The sequence below is a fragment of the Fukomys damarensis genome, unplaced genomic scaffold (assembly GCF_012274545.1).
Source record: "Fukomys damarensis isolate Sample0158 unplaced genomic scaffold, DMR_v1.0_HiC HiC_scaffold_2, whole genome shotgun sequence".
NCBI classification, from domain to species: domain Eukaryota; kingdom Metazoa; phylum Chordata; class Mammalia; order Rodentia; family Bathyergidae; genus Fukomys; species Fukomys damarensis.
Window position 1 is genome coordinate 12644869 of NW_022900914.1, and position 14907 is coordinate 12659775.

Here is a 14907-nt window from a genome sequence, read left to right on the forward strand (position 1 = left end):
ATCCTTCCAAAAAAAAAAAAAAAAAAAAAAAAAAAAAAAAAGTTTGGCACTTCTACTTTACAGCCTTATTCAATCTCACCTTCATTTTATTTATTTATTTACTTAGTGCCAGGGATTGAACTCCAGTCCTTGGGCTTGCAAGGCAGGAGGCTGAACCACTGAGCTAAATCCCCAGCCCCCTTCATATTATTTTTGAAACAAACTTTTCATTGGTATCTCATTGTATCTCTAAAACATAATAACTAAAAATAAAATCATGGATAAGCTGGGTTGTGACTTAATGATAAAGTATTTGTCAGATATGCACAAGGCCCTGAGTTCAGTCCCCAGGCAGCATGGAGGGATTAATCGGGTGAAGGGGCCAGAAGAATCACTTGTGGGCTGGGAGCACAGTTTAGCAGGAGAGTGCTGCTGGGTGAGGGTGTAGCTCGGAGGTGCAGTGCCTGCCTGGCAAGTGCAAGGTCCTGAGTTTGATTCCCAGTACCAAGAAGAGGAAACAGTAAAAATTCAGAGTGCTTGCTTAGTATGCACAAGGCCCTGGGTTTGTTCTTCAGCACCACAATCAATCAATCAAATCACCAAAATATTATCACGCTTTAAAAATAACTGGTATTGTCTTAATATTTAAAAACAGCCAAAAAATGGTAAATGTACAAGTTTCTAGTTTTCTCATAATCTAGTAATTTTTACTAGCCAGGGATTGCTTTTATCTTACAGTTTGTTGGTGGGACTTGGTCTTTATCACACAGTGTTGCCTATGTTCTGACTGCTGTTATCACATCTGTAAGGTTTATCTGTATCTTTTAAGGTGTTTTCTGTCCTCCTAAATTGATAGTTGGATATAATCCTTGATTAGATTTAAAATTGATTTTTATTTTTAGTGCTAGTTCTGCTTCGTAGAGGGTTGTGTGTCATGAGTATTTCCTCTATTTTATGAGGTTAGCGTGGTTAACTGTGTAGTGGTATTTTAATTCTGTCATTCTTTCATTTTTGATCAGCTGAAATAGAAACTTTTCCTTATCTCTTATTTGTTTTTGTTTTGAGACAGGGTCTCACTATGTAGCCTAGGCTGGTCTCAAACTCACAGTGATCCTTCTGCTTCAGCCTCCTGAGTGCTGGGATTATGGGAATGTGCCACCACGCTCCAGCCTGTTTTGTTTTGTATTGGTACCAGGATCAAACTCAGGACCTTGTGATTTTGAGGCAGGTGCAGCACTTCTGAGCTAAATCCCCGGCCTCTCCTTTTCTCTTATTTGATAGTAGAGGTTTTAAAAATACATTCTAAAGGCAAATCTACACCTTTAACAAAGAGGAACAAAACCCCACCATGTATGAGTTCTCTGCTGTACTTTGGTATGGTAGAAATAGTAGATATTTGGTAAGAAAGGCTAAATATCAACTCAGACTGTACCTATTTGTAGCTCTGTGATTTGGGGTAAGTTAGAATGTCAGAGCCTTTTTAAAAAATACAATTTTAGACTGGGCGTGGTGGCGCATGCCTATAATCTCAGCACTTGGGAGGCAGAGGCAGGACAATCACTGGAGACCAGCCTGGGCTGCCTAGTGAGTTCCAGGTCAGTCTCAACTACATAGTGAGACCCTGTCTCAAAAAACAAACAAATAAACAAAAAATACATAGATAGATAGACAGACAGACAGACAGATAAAATTTTAGGGCTGGGGATTTAGCTCAGTGGTTCTTTTGCCTGCCTTGCATTTCCAAGGTCCTGAGTTTGATCCCCAGTATCCCCCCCAAACGAAAAAAGTAATTTTAGGGCCAGGAATTTAGCTCATTTGCAGTGTGCCTGCCTGGCAAGAACAGCATCCTTTCCTGGTACCAAAAAAAAAAAAAACTGATGGATAATATTGATCTCATATTTGTCACTGTTGAATTATTGAAGGAACCTAAACCATAGTAATTACTTTTTAAAAAGTATTTTTCCAGTGCTAGGGATTGAAGCCACAGTCTTGAACATTGGTAGTAGGCACTCTACCCTAGTCCCAAAGAGATGGCTTTTATTCACTGCTTTACCTAATTACTGGCTCTCCTTGGGTAGAAAAATATTTTTACATATGTATGTAGTTTTATTCATTCACTTATTTTTATTCTGTTTGTTTTAATTTTTTTTGAGACCAAGTCCCTCCCCACCAGTATTGGGAATTGAACTCAGGACCTTGCACTTGCCAGGCAGATGCGGCACCACTGAGCTAAATCTGGCCCAAGACCAAGTCCCTCTGTGTAGTCGTAGTTTACCTTGAGTTCACTGTCTCTTCCAGGCTGGCCTGAAACTTATAATCCTCCTGCCTCAGCCTTTTGAGTGCTGGGTTTATAGGCCTGTACCACCATGACTGGTCTCATTTATTCTTTTTATTTCAATTTTTTATTTCATTTTATTTTTTGGCCCTGGAAATCGAGCTAAGGGCCTTGTGCTTGCCACGCAGTTGGCGGCAGTGCTGAGCTACATCCCCAGCCTGTTTATTCTTGAGTGGTCATTGTGTTTGTAGGTTTCTTGCTCCATGTAGTTCAAGCAACCTTGACCTCTTTCAGATGGTTAACAAGGCACTGTTTGTTCCCTGGCTTCTGTAGCTGAAAGGATTTGCCTTCTTATTTCTTATTTGCATATTAATACTGTTTCAAATATAATTAACTATCAGGGCTGGGGATATAAGTCAGTGGTAGAGCCCTTGTCTAGAATGCATGAAGCCCTGGATTCATTGCCTAGCATCACACAGATACACATACACACAAAATGTATGTATACACACACATACATGATTAAACATTGTATCAAAGGGTGTTACAATAAAACAATGAATTGTTCTAATAGGTACTTTGTATGTATTTTAGCCATAATCCCCCTTGTATGTTTAAAGTCTCATATACTGTATATGATGCAGAACAAGTTTGATTAATGAACAGTTTATAACAAATTTCAAACTGAGTAATTCAGTGTTTTGTTTGGTTTTTCTTGTTGGTTTTTTTTGTTTGTTTGTTTTTTTGGTCTTTTTTTGAGACAGGGTCTCACTCTGTAGTTGAGACTGACCTGGAACTCACTATGTAGCCCAGGCTGGTCTCAAACTCAGAGCAATCCTCCTGTCTCAGCCTCCCCAGTGCTGGGATTACAGGCGTGCTCCAACACGCCCAGGTCTAATTAAGTGTTTTCTTTTTCTTTTTTGCTGGGCCTGGTGGCACTCAGGAAGCTGAGACAGGAACATCACAAGTTTGAAGCCAGCCTCGGCCATGTAGCAAGACCCTGTGTCAAAAAACAAAAACAACCCCAGGGCCTTGTACATTCCTAGGCTTGTGAAAAAGATGTTACTTTAAAACCAGAGAGAAGTAGTTAGGCAAGCAGACATCCATGTATTCTTATCTCCCAAGAATTTAGGAGATCTCCTAGTAGGTATACTAAAAAACAGTTTAAAAAATTGAAGAAAGAAAAGGTGGGTAACATATTTGTGTATAAATGCATAGTAAAGCATATTTGTGAATTATGTGCTGAATAAAAATCGGGTTTACAAGGATTGGGGATTTAGCTCATTAGTAGATGCTTGTCTAGCAAGTGTGAGGCCCTGGGTTTGGTTCTCCGCATCAAAAAAATTAAAAAACAAAAAGACAGAAATCAGGTTTACAGAGAGGTGGTGCCAGCTAGGCATCTAGTTAGGACAGAGAATGAGAATGACCTTGGGCATTCCCCATCCAGACTGGGTTGAGAAGGAACAGCCTTTCTTTTTTTATTTCTTTTTCTTTTTGGTAGCAGGAATTAAACTGACATCCTTGCACCTGCCTTGCAAGCGGCAGAACCATTGAGCTAAATCCCCGGACTCATGGAACAGCCTTTCTGATAAAGATGAGAAGTGTTCATGTATATTATTTACCTTTGATTCAGTGTAGTTGACCTGGGGGCAAAGCCTCACCCTAAAGGCTGCTCCAGATAAAGGATACTGTGGCCTCAGCAACTGTTACTTCTGGCAGTTATGTTTTTTATAAACCTAGCTTCATTCAATATCAACTTATCCTGTCCCTAGTCTAGGTATTGTGTCAAGGAATATAAACTGAATTCATTTAACTCAGCATACCACATGATAGGCACTATTATAAATGCTTGGAATATAGATAAGAGTTTACATCCCAATAAAGAGAACATAATAGATGATAAACATTAAGAGTGAGTTACATTGGGGCTGGGGATTTAGTTCAGTGGTTCCGCCACCTGCCCTGTAAGCGTGAGGACCTGAGTTCGATCCCCGGTACCAAAAAAAAAAAAAAAAGTGAGTTACACACTGTATTAAAAGGTGATAAATATATGGAAAAAGTAAAAGAATAGGAGGTGGTTTAAGTTTTCATTTTGGAGCGGGATGATCAGGGTTTCCGTTAGTGAGGTTTACATGAGTTGACAGTGAAGATATCTGGGAAACATGATGTTCCAGAGAGAAGCAAGAGCCCATGAAAAGCCTTCCAGAAAACATACCTGGTATGTTTGGGAACCAGCAAAGAGGCCAGTGTGCCCCAGCAAGCAGAGTGTAATAGATGAGGGCAGAGAAATGTTGGGGGTGAGGAGGGAATTGTCACAATAATAGGACTTTATAGGCCACATGAAATATTTGAGATTTTACTACCTTTGATACGGGGAACAGTTGTAAGAGCTTTTAGTAAAAGAATGATAAAATCTGACTTAAATTTTAGAAGGTTCATGGGTGCTGTGTTCTATGTTATTCCAAGGGTAGATCCAGGGAGAGCAATTCCAACACTATTGCAATAATAGAGAGAAAATGATGGAGGTCTGGGTCATGGTATATCAGGAAATGTAACAGATGGTTGAATGATGATATTTGATGGCCAAAAGACATTCATTGATAGATTGGATAAAATTTTGTATGAGGATTTCAGTGGGAAAGAAAGACATACAGATAATCTCGCTGTAGGATGAAAGGAATAGGAAAACAAGTGTCTGAGAACGCTTCTTAGAAGTAAAACCTGAAGTGGATTTAAAAATATAAAACTTGGGGGCTGGGGATTTGGCTCAATGGTTCTGGTGCCTGCCTCACAAGTACAAGGACCTGAATTTGATCCCTGGTACCAAAAACAAAACAAAAAAATATAAAACTTGGGCTGGGGATTTGCACAGTGGTTCTGCCACCTGCCTCGAAAGTACAAGGTCCTGAGTTCAATCCCTGCCCCCCCAATATATATATATATAAAACTTTTTGAAGAATTCAAGAAAAACCATCTCAGGAAGAAGTAAAAGCTTGAACAAGAGACTTGGGGTAAGAAACAGCATGCTAGGTTCAGAAGGGTGAGTGCTGGTAGACATGAAGTAGAGATTTCTCAGGCAGAAGAGATGGAGGAAGATCATGGATGGCCTGGTTTGTCACATGAAGGAGCTTGCATTTTAATCTGTGGGCAGTGGGAAGCCACAAAAGTGTTTTAAGAAGATTCTTTTTTAAGATTCTTTAAAGTAGATCCATGAGGTGATTATGTAGGAATTAAATATGAGAAGGTCAAGGAGCACTGTCTTGCTGGGTGTTGTGCTGCAGGCCTGTAATCCCAGCTACCTGGGAGCCAAGGCAGGAGGATCACAAGTTCAAGACCAGCCTGGACGACACAATGAGACTGTCTCAGAATAAAATTTTTGAAAGGACTGGGGTTGTAGGTCTGGGTCATCACCTATCTGGTATACCTGAACCTGGGTTCATTTTTCATTACTGAAAAAAAATTTATTTTCATTCAAATTATCAGTTAAATCTTACAACCTTAGTCATTCTTTTTTTTTTTTGAGACAGGGTCTTACTATGTATTTGAGACTGACCTGGAACTCACTATGTAGCCCAGGCTGGTCTTGAACTCACAGCAATCCTCCTCCCTCAGCCTCCCCGGTGCTGATGACAGGTGTGCACCACCACGCCCGGCACCCTTAGTCATTCTTAAAGGAAAAATAAATTAGTCTATTTAGTCTTGTTTGTTGTGGCAATACTGGGGATTGAATGCAAGGTCTCACATCCATGCTAAGCAGGTACCCTGTCACTGAGCTACATCCCCAGCTGTTCACTTTTTTAAAAAAATAGAAAGAAAACGGTCACAACAGCAGTATACTACTATAGTGCATTTATGTGTGGTCCCACACATATGAATCTAAGCTTTATTGTACATAAAAACAAATCTGGCCAGGGATTTATCTCAGTGGTTTCATTTTTTCCCCTTACCTCTGCCCTCCCTTCACCCCCTCCTCCTCCCCCCATCTACAAACACTTTATTTTCATCTTTTCATTCTCTCACATTTTTTTCTTTTCCCTTTTTTACTCTTCCCCTACTATTGGTAAAATTTAGATACAATCACATTCATTATAGGGAATGTGTACCAGTATGTGATATATCATGACCTTTTTTTCCCATTCCCCTCCTCTTCCTTCAACCACTCTTCTGTAACTTATTTACAAAAGTTTTGTTTCTTTATTTTCATCTTTTCATTCTCTCACATTTTTTTCTTTTCCCTTTTTTACTCTTCCCCTACTATTGGTAAAATTTAGATACAATCACATTCATTATAGGGAATGTGTACCAGTATGTGATATATCATGACCTTTTTTTCCCATTCCCCTCCTCTTCCTTCAACCACTCTTCTGTAACTTATTTACAAAAGTTTTGTTTCCATTTTGTGCTTTTTTTCATTTTTTTCTTTTTCCTTCCTTCCTTCCTTTCCCCCTTCCCCTCCCTAGTGCCCCTTCCCATTTGAACATTTTCTATTCACAATTTCTAGTATACGTTTTAGTCCTTATTTATACTTTCAGTTTCTCACACCAGAAAAACAATGCAGTATTTATACACATGGGTCTGATTTATTTCACTTAAGAGCATGATCTCACACACACACAAAAAGTATGATCTCAAGTTGTACCCGTTTGTCTAGAAATGTGTCAAGTTTATCCTTCTTTAAGGTGGATGAGTAGTATTCATTGTATTAAAATACCACATCTTTATCCATTCTTCAGTTGATGAGTATTTGGGCTGTTTCCAAGATATAGCTGTTACAAACTGCGCTGCTATAAACGTGGGTACGCATATATCTCTTTGGTATGACGTTTTTCTTTTGGGAAGATACCAAGAAGGGGAATAGTTGAGTCAAATGGAACCTTTAGTCCTAGCTTTTTGAGGACTCTCCATACTGATTTCCACACTGGTTTCACCAGTATATACTCCCACCATCAGTGAAGAAGAGTTACTTTTCTCTACAACCCCTCCAACATTTGTTTTGGTTGATTTCTTGATAACAGCTATTCTTTCTGGAGTGAGATGGACTCAGTGTTGCTTTAATTTGCATCTCTCGAGTGACCAATGACATTGAACACCTTTTAAAATATATTTATTTGCCCAACCTACTCCCCCCCACAGTGCCGGGGCTCAAACTCAGGACCCTGTGCTTGTAGGCAGGTGCAGTGCCACTGAGCTAAATCCCCAGCCCTTGCATTGTGTTTTTATATGTATTAATTGACATGCTGATACAGAAAAAGAGAAGCTGTTACGATCATTTGGGATATTTCAGGAAAATAAGCACAGTAAAACAGCCTGTATTATGGGTTAGGAACAGAAAGTATACTATACTCTATGTACATTATTTCACTTAATCCTTGAGATCTTTGGAAAACTGATGTTAAAGCAAGGTCATGACCCTAGTTAAGTAGTGGAGCAAAGCATGTCAACTAGCTTTCAGATCAACTAGATAGGAGAAGAATACAGGAGTGGTTTAGAATGGCAAAGAAGATTAAACTTCTACTCTTTTGGACTTTGCTTGCTGGATTTAGAGATCTAGGTAGAGAATATTTATTATTTGAAGTAGAGGTGGGGTTGAAATAATCACTTTCAAATTATCAATTTAAAAAGCATATAGGCCGGGGATTTAGCTCTTTGGTTTTGCCACCTGCCTTGCAAGTGCAAGGACCAGAGTTCGATCCCTGGTACCAAAAATAAAAAAGCATATAATCTGCTGGGCATGATGGCTCATGCCTGTAATCCCAACACTTAGGAAGTTGAGGCAGGAGTATTGTGTTGAGTGCTGTGAGTTCCAGGCCAGTGTGGACTCCATAGCGAGTTCAAGGCCAGCCTGAACCACATAGCAAGACCCCTGTCTCAAAAAAAAAAAAAAAAAAAAAAAGAATACATATACATATATATATTTATACATAGTTGGACATTGTGGCCCACACCTGTAATCCCAGCACTTGGGTGGCTGAGACAGTAGGACTTGTAAGTTCCAGGCCAGCCTGAACTATATAGCAAGACCCTGTCTCAGAGGAAAATAAAAGGGCCAGGGATTTAGCACTCAGTGGTGCTGTACCTGCCTCACAAAGCACAAGGTCTTGATTTTAGTCCCTGATACCAAAACAAAGAAAAACTTAAAGAAAAATAAAATGGGGTCAGAGATGTAGTTCCGTGGCACTGTGCCTCCTGGCAAAGCACAAGGTCCGAGTTCAATCCCTGGTACCAAAACCCCAAAATAATAATAATAAAATCAAACTTTGAAAACATATGTAATACATATACATGCCACAGAATGTTCATTGTTCAAGTATGAATAGCATTCATCTCACACTGAGCCCCAGGGATCATTTCCCCTCTCAAGATGCAACTGTATTACCAGTTTCTCTGGGTTCTTTTTAGAGGTAATCTTCATATATACAATTACAGCCCGGCATAATGACTCACGCCTGTAAACCCAACACTCAGGAGGCTGAGGCAGGAGGATCGCTGGGAGTTCGAGACCCTGTCTCAAAAAAAACCAATAAATAAATAAACAAACAAGCAAACATAAAACTACAGTGATACCTCAGTTATCAAACTCCATTCATTCCAGATTTGTTCAAACATCGAAAAGTTAAAGAACTGAAAATGTTTTTCCTATAGGAAATAATGAAAACAAAATAGTTTCTAGGCCCAAAAATTACACTTACAAATTCATTTTTCCAGGACTTTAACACATTTTGCAAAGATTTCTTTCTTTAACTTTATAATGATTCTCACAGTTTTCCTCTTAGCTTTATTGCTGGTGTCACTTTCTTTGGAGCCACAGTTATGATAGTTTACATAAGTAAAGCGCACATTAGAGAGCACTGAATGTGGCAGCTCACTGACACAGGCACTGTGTGTTGTCTGGGCGAGTGCAGCCCTTAGACTGAAGTGTCCATGTGGGACACAGTGCATGACTCATTCTTGGCCTGCACAGGTTTTTTTCAAGTCAGATTATCAGTTTGACAGTTAAGCAGATTTATGAACACCAAACAGATCTTTTTCAAATTTTGCTATTCCAGTAGTGGAAAGTTTAAGCTTGGAGCTGTTCATATTTGTGTTTAAACAAATTGTAGGTACCATATGCACAGTTCTGCTGCATGCTTATCTCACTGCTTTATTACCTTTATTTTTGCCTGAATTAATATAACCAAATGCAGCATTTCCCAGAAAATCCTTAAAACTTCCTTCTGTGCAGTCTTAAGTGCTGTTCTCTCCTGAAATGCCCCTTCTTTTAATCTTTGCAACTCACTTCCTGTATTTTGAGTGGTCTATTTTGTACTATGCAATCTTTTAAAAAATAATAACAGGCCGGGCGTGGTGGCACACACCTGTAATCCCAGCACTCGGGAGGCCGAAGCAGGAGGATCTCTGTGAGTTGGAGACCAGCCTGGGCTACTTAGTGAGTTCCTGGTCAGTCTCAACTACATAGTGAGACCCTGTCTCAAAAAAACAAAAAAAATAAAAATAAAAAATTAAGAAAAATAAAAATAACAGTTGTGTTGTAAGTTAACCAGTTCAACAAATTTATGAATGGTAGAGCTCATATTCATTTTTTTAAATCTCCATGGTACTCTCCCAACAGTGATTTGGATATGTTAGGTATTCACTAACCATTTGCTGATAATAATAGTGGTAGATAACTGTCTCAAGTTACCAAGCCTGAATATTTTCAATTTAGCCTTTCACTTGCTAATTTCTGTTGTTATTTCGTATCTCAGCTTTTACTAATTGTATTTTTAAACAGTATGTATATAAATGCAAAAACTTCATTATATAACCTTATAACACCTTAAATCTTTCCTTTTCACATACACATTTTATTTGTTCATTATATTTTTTCTTTTAACTTGCTCTGTTGCATAGAGAAGCTGCAACCAGTTTTGCAATTTTCCAAGTCACAAACGGACGTCTATAATGACAGTACTAACTTGACATGCCGAAATGGACATCTGCAGTCAGGTGGGTTTTAGGTTAACTAACATAATATAAGGAGGCTTGCCTGTAAAGTAGGGTTGCCTGATCTTGGTTTTATCTCACATCTTTGCATTTGCTTAACTTGTTCCCTTTTCCAGAATACTTTCCTACTTCTTCCTGACAGCATCCATTAGTTCCTTGAGCATAGGGTTCAGAACTTTATATTTATGTACTGGAAAAACCTCTTGATCAAGCTTACTCTATTCCCTTATTTGGACATGTCTTAATCATTTTGTTACATTTCCTAGTTATTCCTAATTACTATAATTTGTTATAATAATTATTCCTAATATTATTATTTGTTCTTTGTCTTTTGTAAATTGAATCTGATTTTGTAACTAAAAACCCTATTTCCATTTTTTATTTTTTCTTGGTACACTGTGTGTATTAGCCATTTGATACATTGTTAATGAAGTGAATTATTAATGTTTAAATTTATTAGATAGGCGTACTTCCAGCTCTTACTGTGAAAAATATAATTCTATAAGTCATAGTCATTTATGTCCTAGAACAATTAAGTTAACCTTGAGTAGGTCTATAATAATCTTCATGACTGTCATAAATTTGATTATAATGTAAATGATGGCTCATAGTTGGTGTAATGTTTGAATATTTGGATAGATGGTTAAAACTGTCTCTTTCTCAGTGCTATGTATATTCTACCACTTGTCATAGAGGTCCTGATTTTAGTCCCACAGTGGCTAAATATGAGGCTAATATTTGGAGGACATTTTAAGGTATCATGAATGTGTGATTCTTTTAAATCTTGAATTTTATTTATTCTTTCTGATTATGAGTAATCTGATTCCCTAGAGTCCTTAGTTCTTTAAACCATATTAAGGGATTTGATAACAAAAGCAAAATTGAGGCTTTTGTCTTTTCTCAGCCTAATTTGCTCATTGGTGTAACATTTGTCTTTACAGTGAACATTGTTAATAAGCACTGTTTTTTATGTAAATATATGAAATATATTACTTAGAAGTGGTAAGAGTTGAACATTTAAAAGCCTTTGAGTTCCCATCAATTGGGAGGCTGAGGCAGGAGCATCACTGTGAGTTTGAGACCACCCTGGGCTACATAGTGAGTTCCAGGTCGGTCTCAACTACATAGTGAGACCCTGTCTCGAAAAACCAAAAAAAAAAAAGCCTTTGAGAGCTGAATGTGGTAGCACAAGCCTGTGATCCCAGCACTCAGGAGACTGAGGCAAAGAGGTTTGCCACAAGTTTGAGGCCAGCCTGGATTACATGGTGAGACCCCCACCACCAAAGTAAGACTTTTCTTAGCTTATTATTTTGCACAAAAAGTGTCTCATGAGCTATTAGCGTAAAGACTTTATGTGAAGAAAATCACAGAACTGATAACCTTTTGAATTAATCAGAAGTGTTCTATAAATTTTACGCATCACATACTTGGCATATTGAAATCCTCAACTTTATGCTTTTTGAACTAAAATTGATTAATTGAAAAACTTTTTGGGCCAGGGATTTAGCTCAGTGATACTGCCACCTGCCTCACAAGCACAAGGACCTGAGTTCTATCCCTGATATAAAAAACAAAACAAAACAAAACCCAAAACAAACAAACAAAAACTTTTGGTGAGCATAGGCTGTACCTTCTATCTGTATTTTATAGTCATGCAAGTTTGCAACCAAAATAGTGGATGCTGCTTTTTTTTTCAGTGTGCAGCATATCCTTCTGACCTTTACTGCATTTGGTTTCTTAAGTGTATGAGAACTTTATGTGCTTGGTACCTTTCTCTTTTATTTTGGTTTCTTGAGACAGGGTCTCACTGTGTAGTTGAGACTGCCCTGGAACTCATTTTGTAGCCCAGGCTGGTCTCAAACTCACAGCGATCCTCCTGCCTCAGCCTCCCGAATGCTGGGATTACAGGTGTGCACCACCATGCTCGGCTATTTGGTACCTTTCTTATATCATCTTTATTTCCCCTCAAATGAAGTTGGTTCTTTTTCTTACAGATACATTTCTTCCTAAGAAAATGTGACTGTCAGGAAAAGGAAATAACTTAATTGGCATAGTCCTTTTCAACTACTGACAACCCCTGTAAACAGTCTGGCATTTGTTCTGATTGAAATCTTTGAAATATTTCTGAATTTTAAAAAATATTGTTAGCTTAGTTTTATACATTTGTGCCTGTCTTTGTTAATACTTTTTATAATTTTTGGCCACAATTTTCTAATCATATGTTTTTATTTTTTCTTTGATAGAAAGTGGAGCTGTTCCAAAAAGAAAAGATCCCTTAACACATGCTAGTAATTCACTGCCTCGCTCAAAAACAGTTATGAAAACTGGATCCACGGGTCTTTCAGGTCACCACAGAGCACCTAGTTGCAGTGGTTTATCCATGGTTTCTGGAACAAGACAGGGGCCTGGTCCTACAATGGCCACTCATAAGGTATTATAGGACACTGACTTTAATAGCTGTGCTTTTGCAAATAAAAATGCTGTATTTGCTTAGTTTATTATAGGAACTTTATGATAATACTTAGAGAACTTATAAGATTCCAGAAAGTTAAATACAATTTCTTTTAATTTAGAAGGGCGAACTTGCTAGTAAAAAGCAAACCTAGCCGGGAATTTAGCTCAGTGGTTCTCCTGCCTGCCTTATAAGCGCAAGAACCTGAGTTCAATCCCTGGTACCAGAAAATAAAAATAAAAACAATTAAAAAAAAGCAAACTTTATTTAATCCTTTTGGACCTAATTAGGCATTTTATATTGAGTTACTCAGTCTCTTTAATATAGTGTTACGTATGTGTATCTGTCATTTTAAATGTATTAATTTCAGTTTATGTAAATTTAATATTAAATATTCGTAGAATTTTCTCACAGTTCTAACAAGGGTCAAAATTATATGACTGTTGCCATACAGCCTATTTCTTTTACATTAACTAAATCTCTGAATAAAATCTCTGTAAACCAACTTCATGCTAAATGTAGTGTAGTTTTGCCCTGGAATCAATACACAGTTTGGGGAATTTTATATTCTTTTTCCTGTTTGTTAAAACTGGATTCTGTGAGGGCTGGGAATTTAGCTCAGTGGTTCTGCTGCCTGCCTCACAAGCATAAGGACCTGAGTTTGATCCCCGGTACCCACCCCCAAAAGCATAAATGATAGGTTATATTTACACATTAAAATTCTGTATCCTTTTAGGGCACTCCAAAAATAAACAGAACAAATAAGCCTTCAACCCCTACAACTGCTGCTCGTAAAAAGAAAGACTTGAAGAATTTTAGGAATGTGGACAGCAACCTTGCTAACCTTATAATGAATGAAATTGTGGACAAGTAAGTTTTGCCATCTAAAGACTGTATAGTTTCTGTGTTTGAATTATATTTATAAAATGTATTACAAGTAAAATAGAAAATTCAACTTGGTAATCAAGTTGAAGAATTTATCTTTTTGATGCCAGGGATCAAACTCTGGTCCTTGAACTTGCAAGGCAGGCGGTAGAACCACTGGGCTAAATCCCCAGCCCAAGTTGAAGAATTTAAGTAGGCAGGATCAGATTCATAATAAAACTGTTTTCATTCTGAAAAAATACAAGGGGAAAACTTTTGTGATTTACATACTTAGTTTTTATGGTAGATTTTTTTACTTTTTAGGGCACTTTATTTTTGTTGGTACATTTTGGAGCTATATAATGATAATGTTAACCTGTACATGATATATCCTGCTTCTTCATTTTTCACATTCCCCTCCCCTCCAAACTCTCTTCCCCTCCCTTTTTTTTTTTTGGTACCAAGGATCGATCTTGTGTCCTTGCGCTTACAAGGCAGGCAGCGGAACTGCTGAGCTAAATCCTCGACCCTTCCCCTCCTTATTTCAGAAGAGTTTTTTTGCTATAAATATAGAAATTCACTTTTACTAAATTATAGTTACATAGTTAAAATAAAAGTGATTACACTTCATAAAACATACAGTTCCTATGTGTTGTAATAACCGAACCATATTTTTATATTGGGATTAACTGAAATTCTTTTTCTTAGTGGGACAGCTGTTAAATTTGATGATATAGCTGGTCAAGAGTTGGCAAAACAAGCATTGCAAGAAATTGTTATTCTTCCTTCTCTGAGGCCTGAGGTAAGGACATTGTGTTACCATTTTTCTATAACATTGTCCAGCCTGGTGTGATACATTCCTATAATTCTAGCACTCTGGAGACTGAGGCGGGACCATTGTGAGTTTGAGGCCAGCCAGGGCTACATAGGGAATTCAAGGCCAGTTTGAACTACATACAAGATCTTGTCTCAAAAAACAAAAATAAAAAATTATAAAATTGTCCATTCTTCATTGATTGTAGTAATAAATATCTTGTGCTGGGATAATTAATTCACATAAGGCAATAGTAGACTTAGTGTTTTTAGAAGATGAACATTAGTAATTCATGTTTATAGGTTATTATAGAAGAGGAGAATGAATATAAGTTCCTAATTCCCATTTTATTTCTAATTTTTATTAGAAAAGTGAATGTTATAATTTTATGTCAAGGTGAGATACAGATTTAAAATTAAGATCCTTCCTTGGCCTCCTGAATGCTGGGATTATAGGCATGCACCATCAAGTCTGGCTTCTTTTATCCTTTTTTTTTTTTTTTTTTTTCTTACCTTAAATACCTAGCAAGATTGTCTCCAC

At 37.6% G+C, this 14907-nt stretch overlaps 1 protein-coding gene across 2 annotated transcripts in view; it reads left to right on the forward strand.

The window, feature by feature from the left end:
* Spast (spastin) overlaps positions 1–14907 on the forward strand; it is a 38156-nt gene that overhangs the window by 3874 nt on the left and 19375 nt on the right. Inside the window, exons 3-6 of one of the 2 annotated variants that reach the window (XM_010645288.3) lie at positions 10145–10240; positions 12481–12668; positions 13426–13559; positions 14262–14355. In XM_010645288.3, the coding sequence (XP_010643590.1) occupies positions 10145–10240; positions 12481–12668; positions 13426–13559; positions 14262–14355 (512 nt within the window). The remainder of the gene's footprint in view (positions 1–10144; positions 10241–12480; positions 12669–13425; positions 13560–14261; positions 14356–14907) is intronic. The other variant, XM_010645294.3, reaches the window with a different exon arrangement.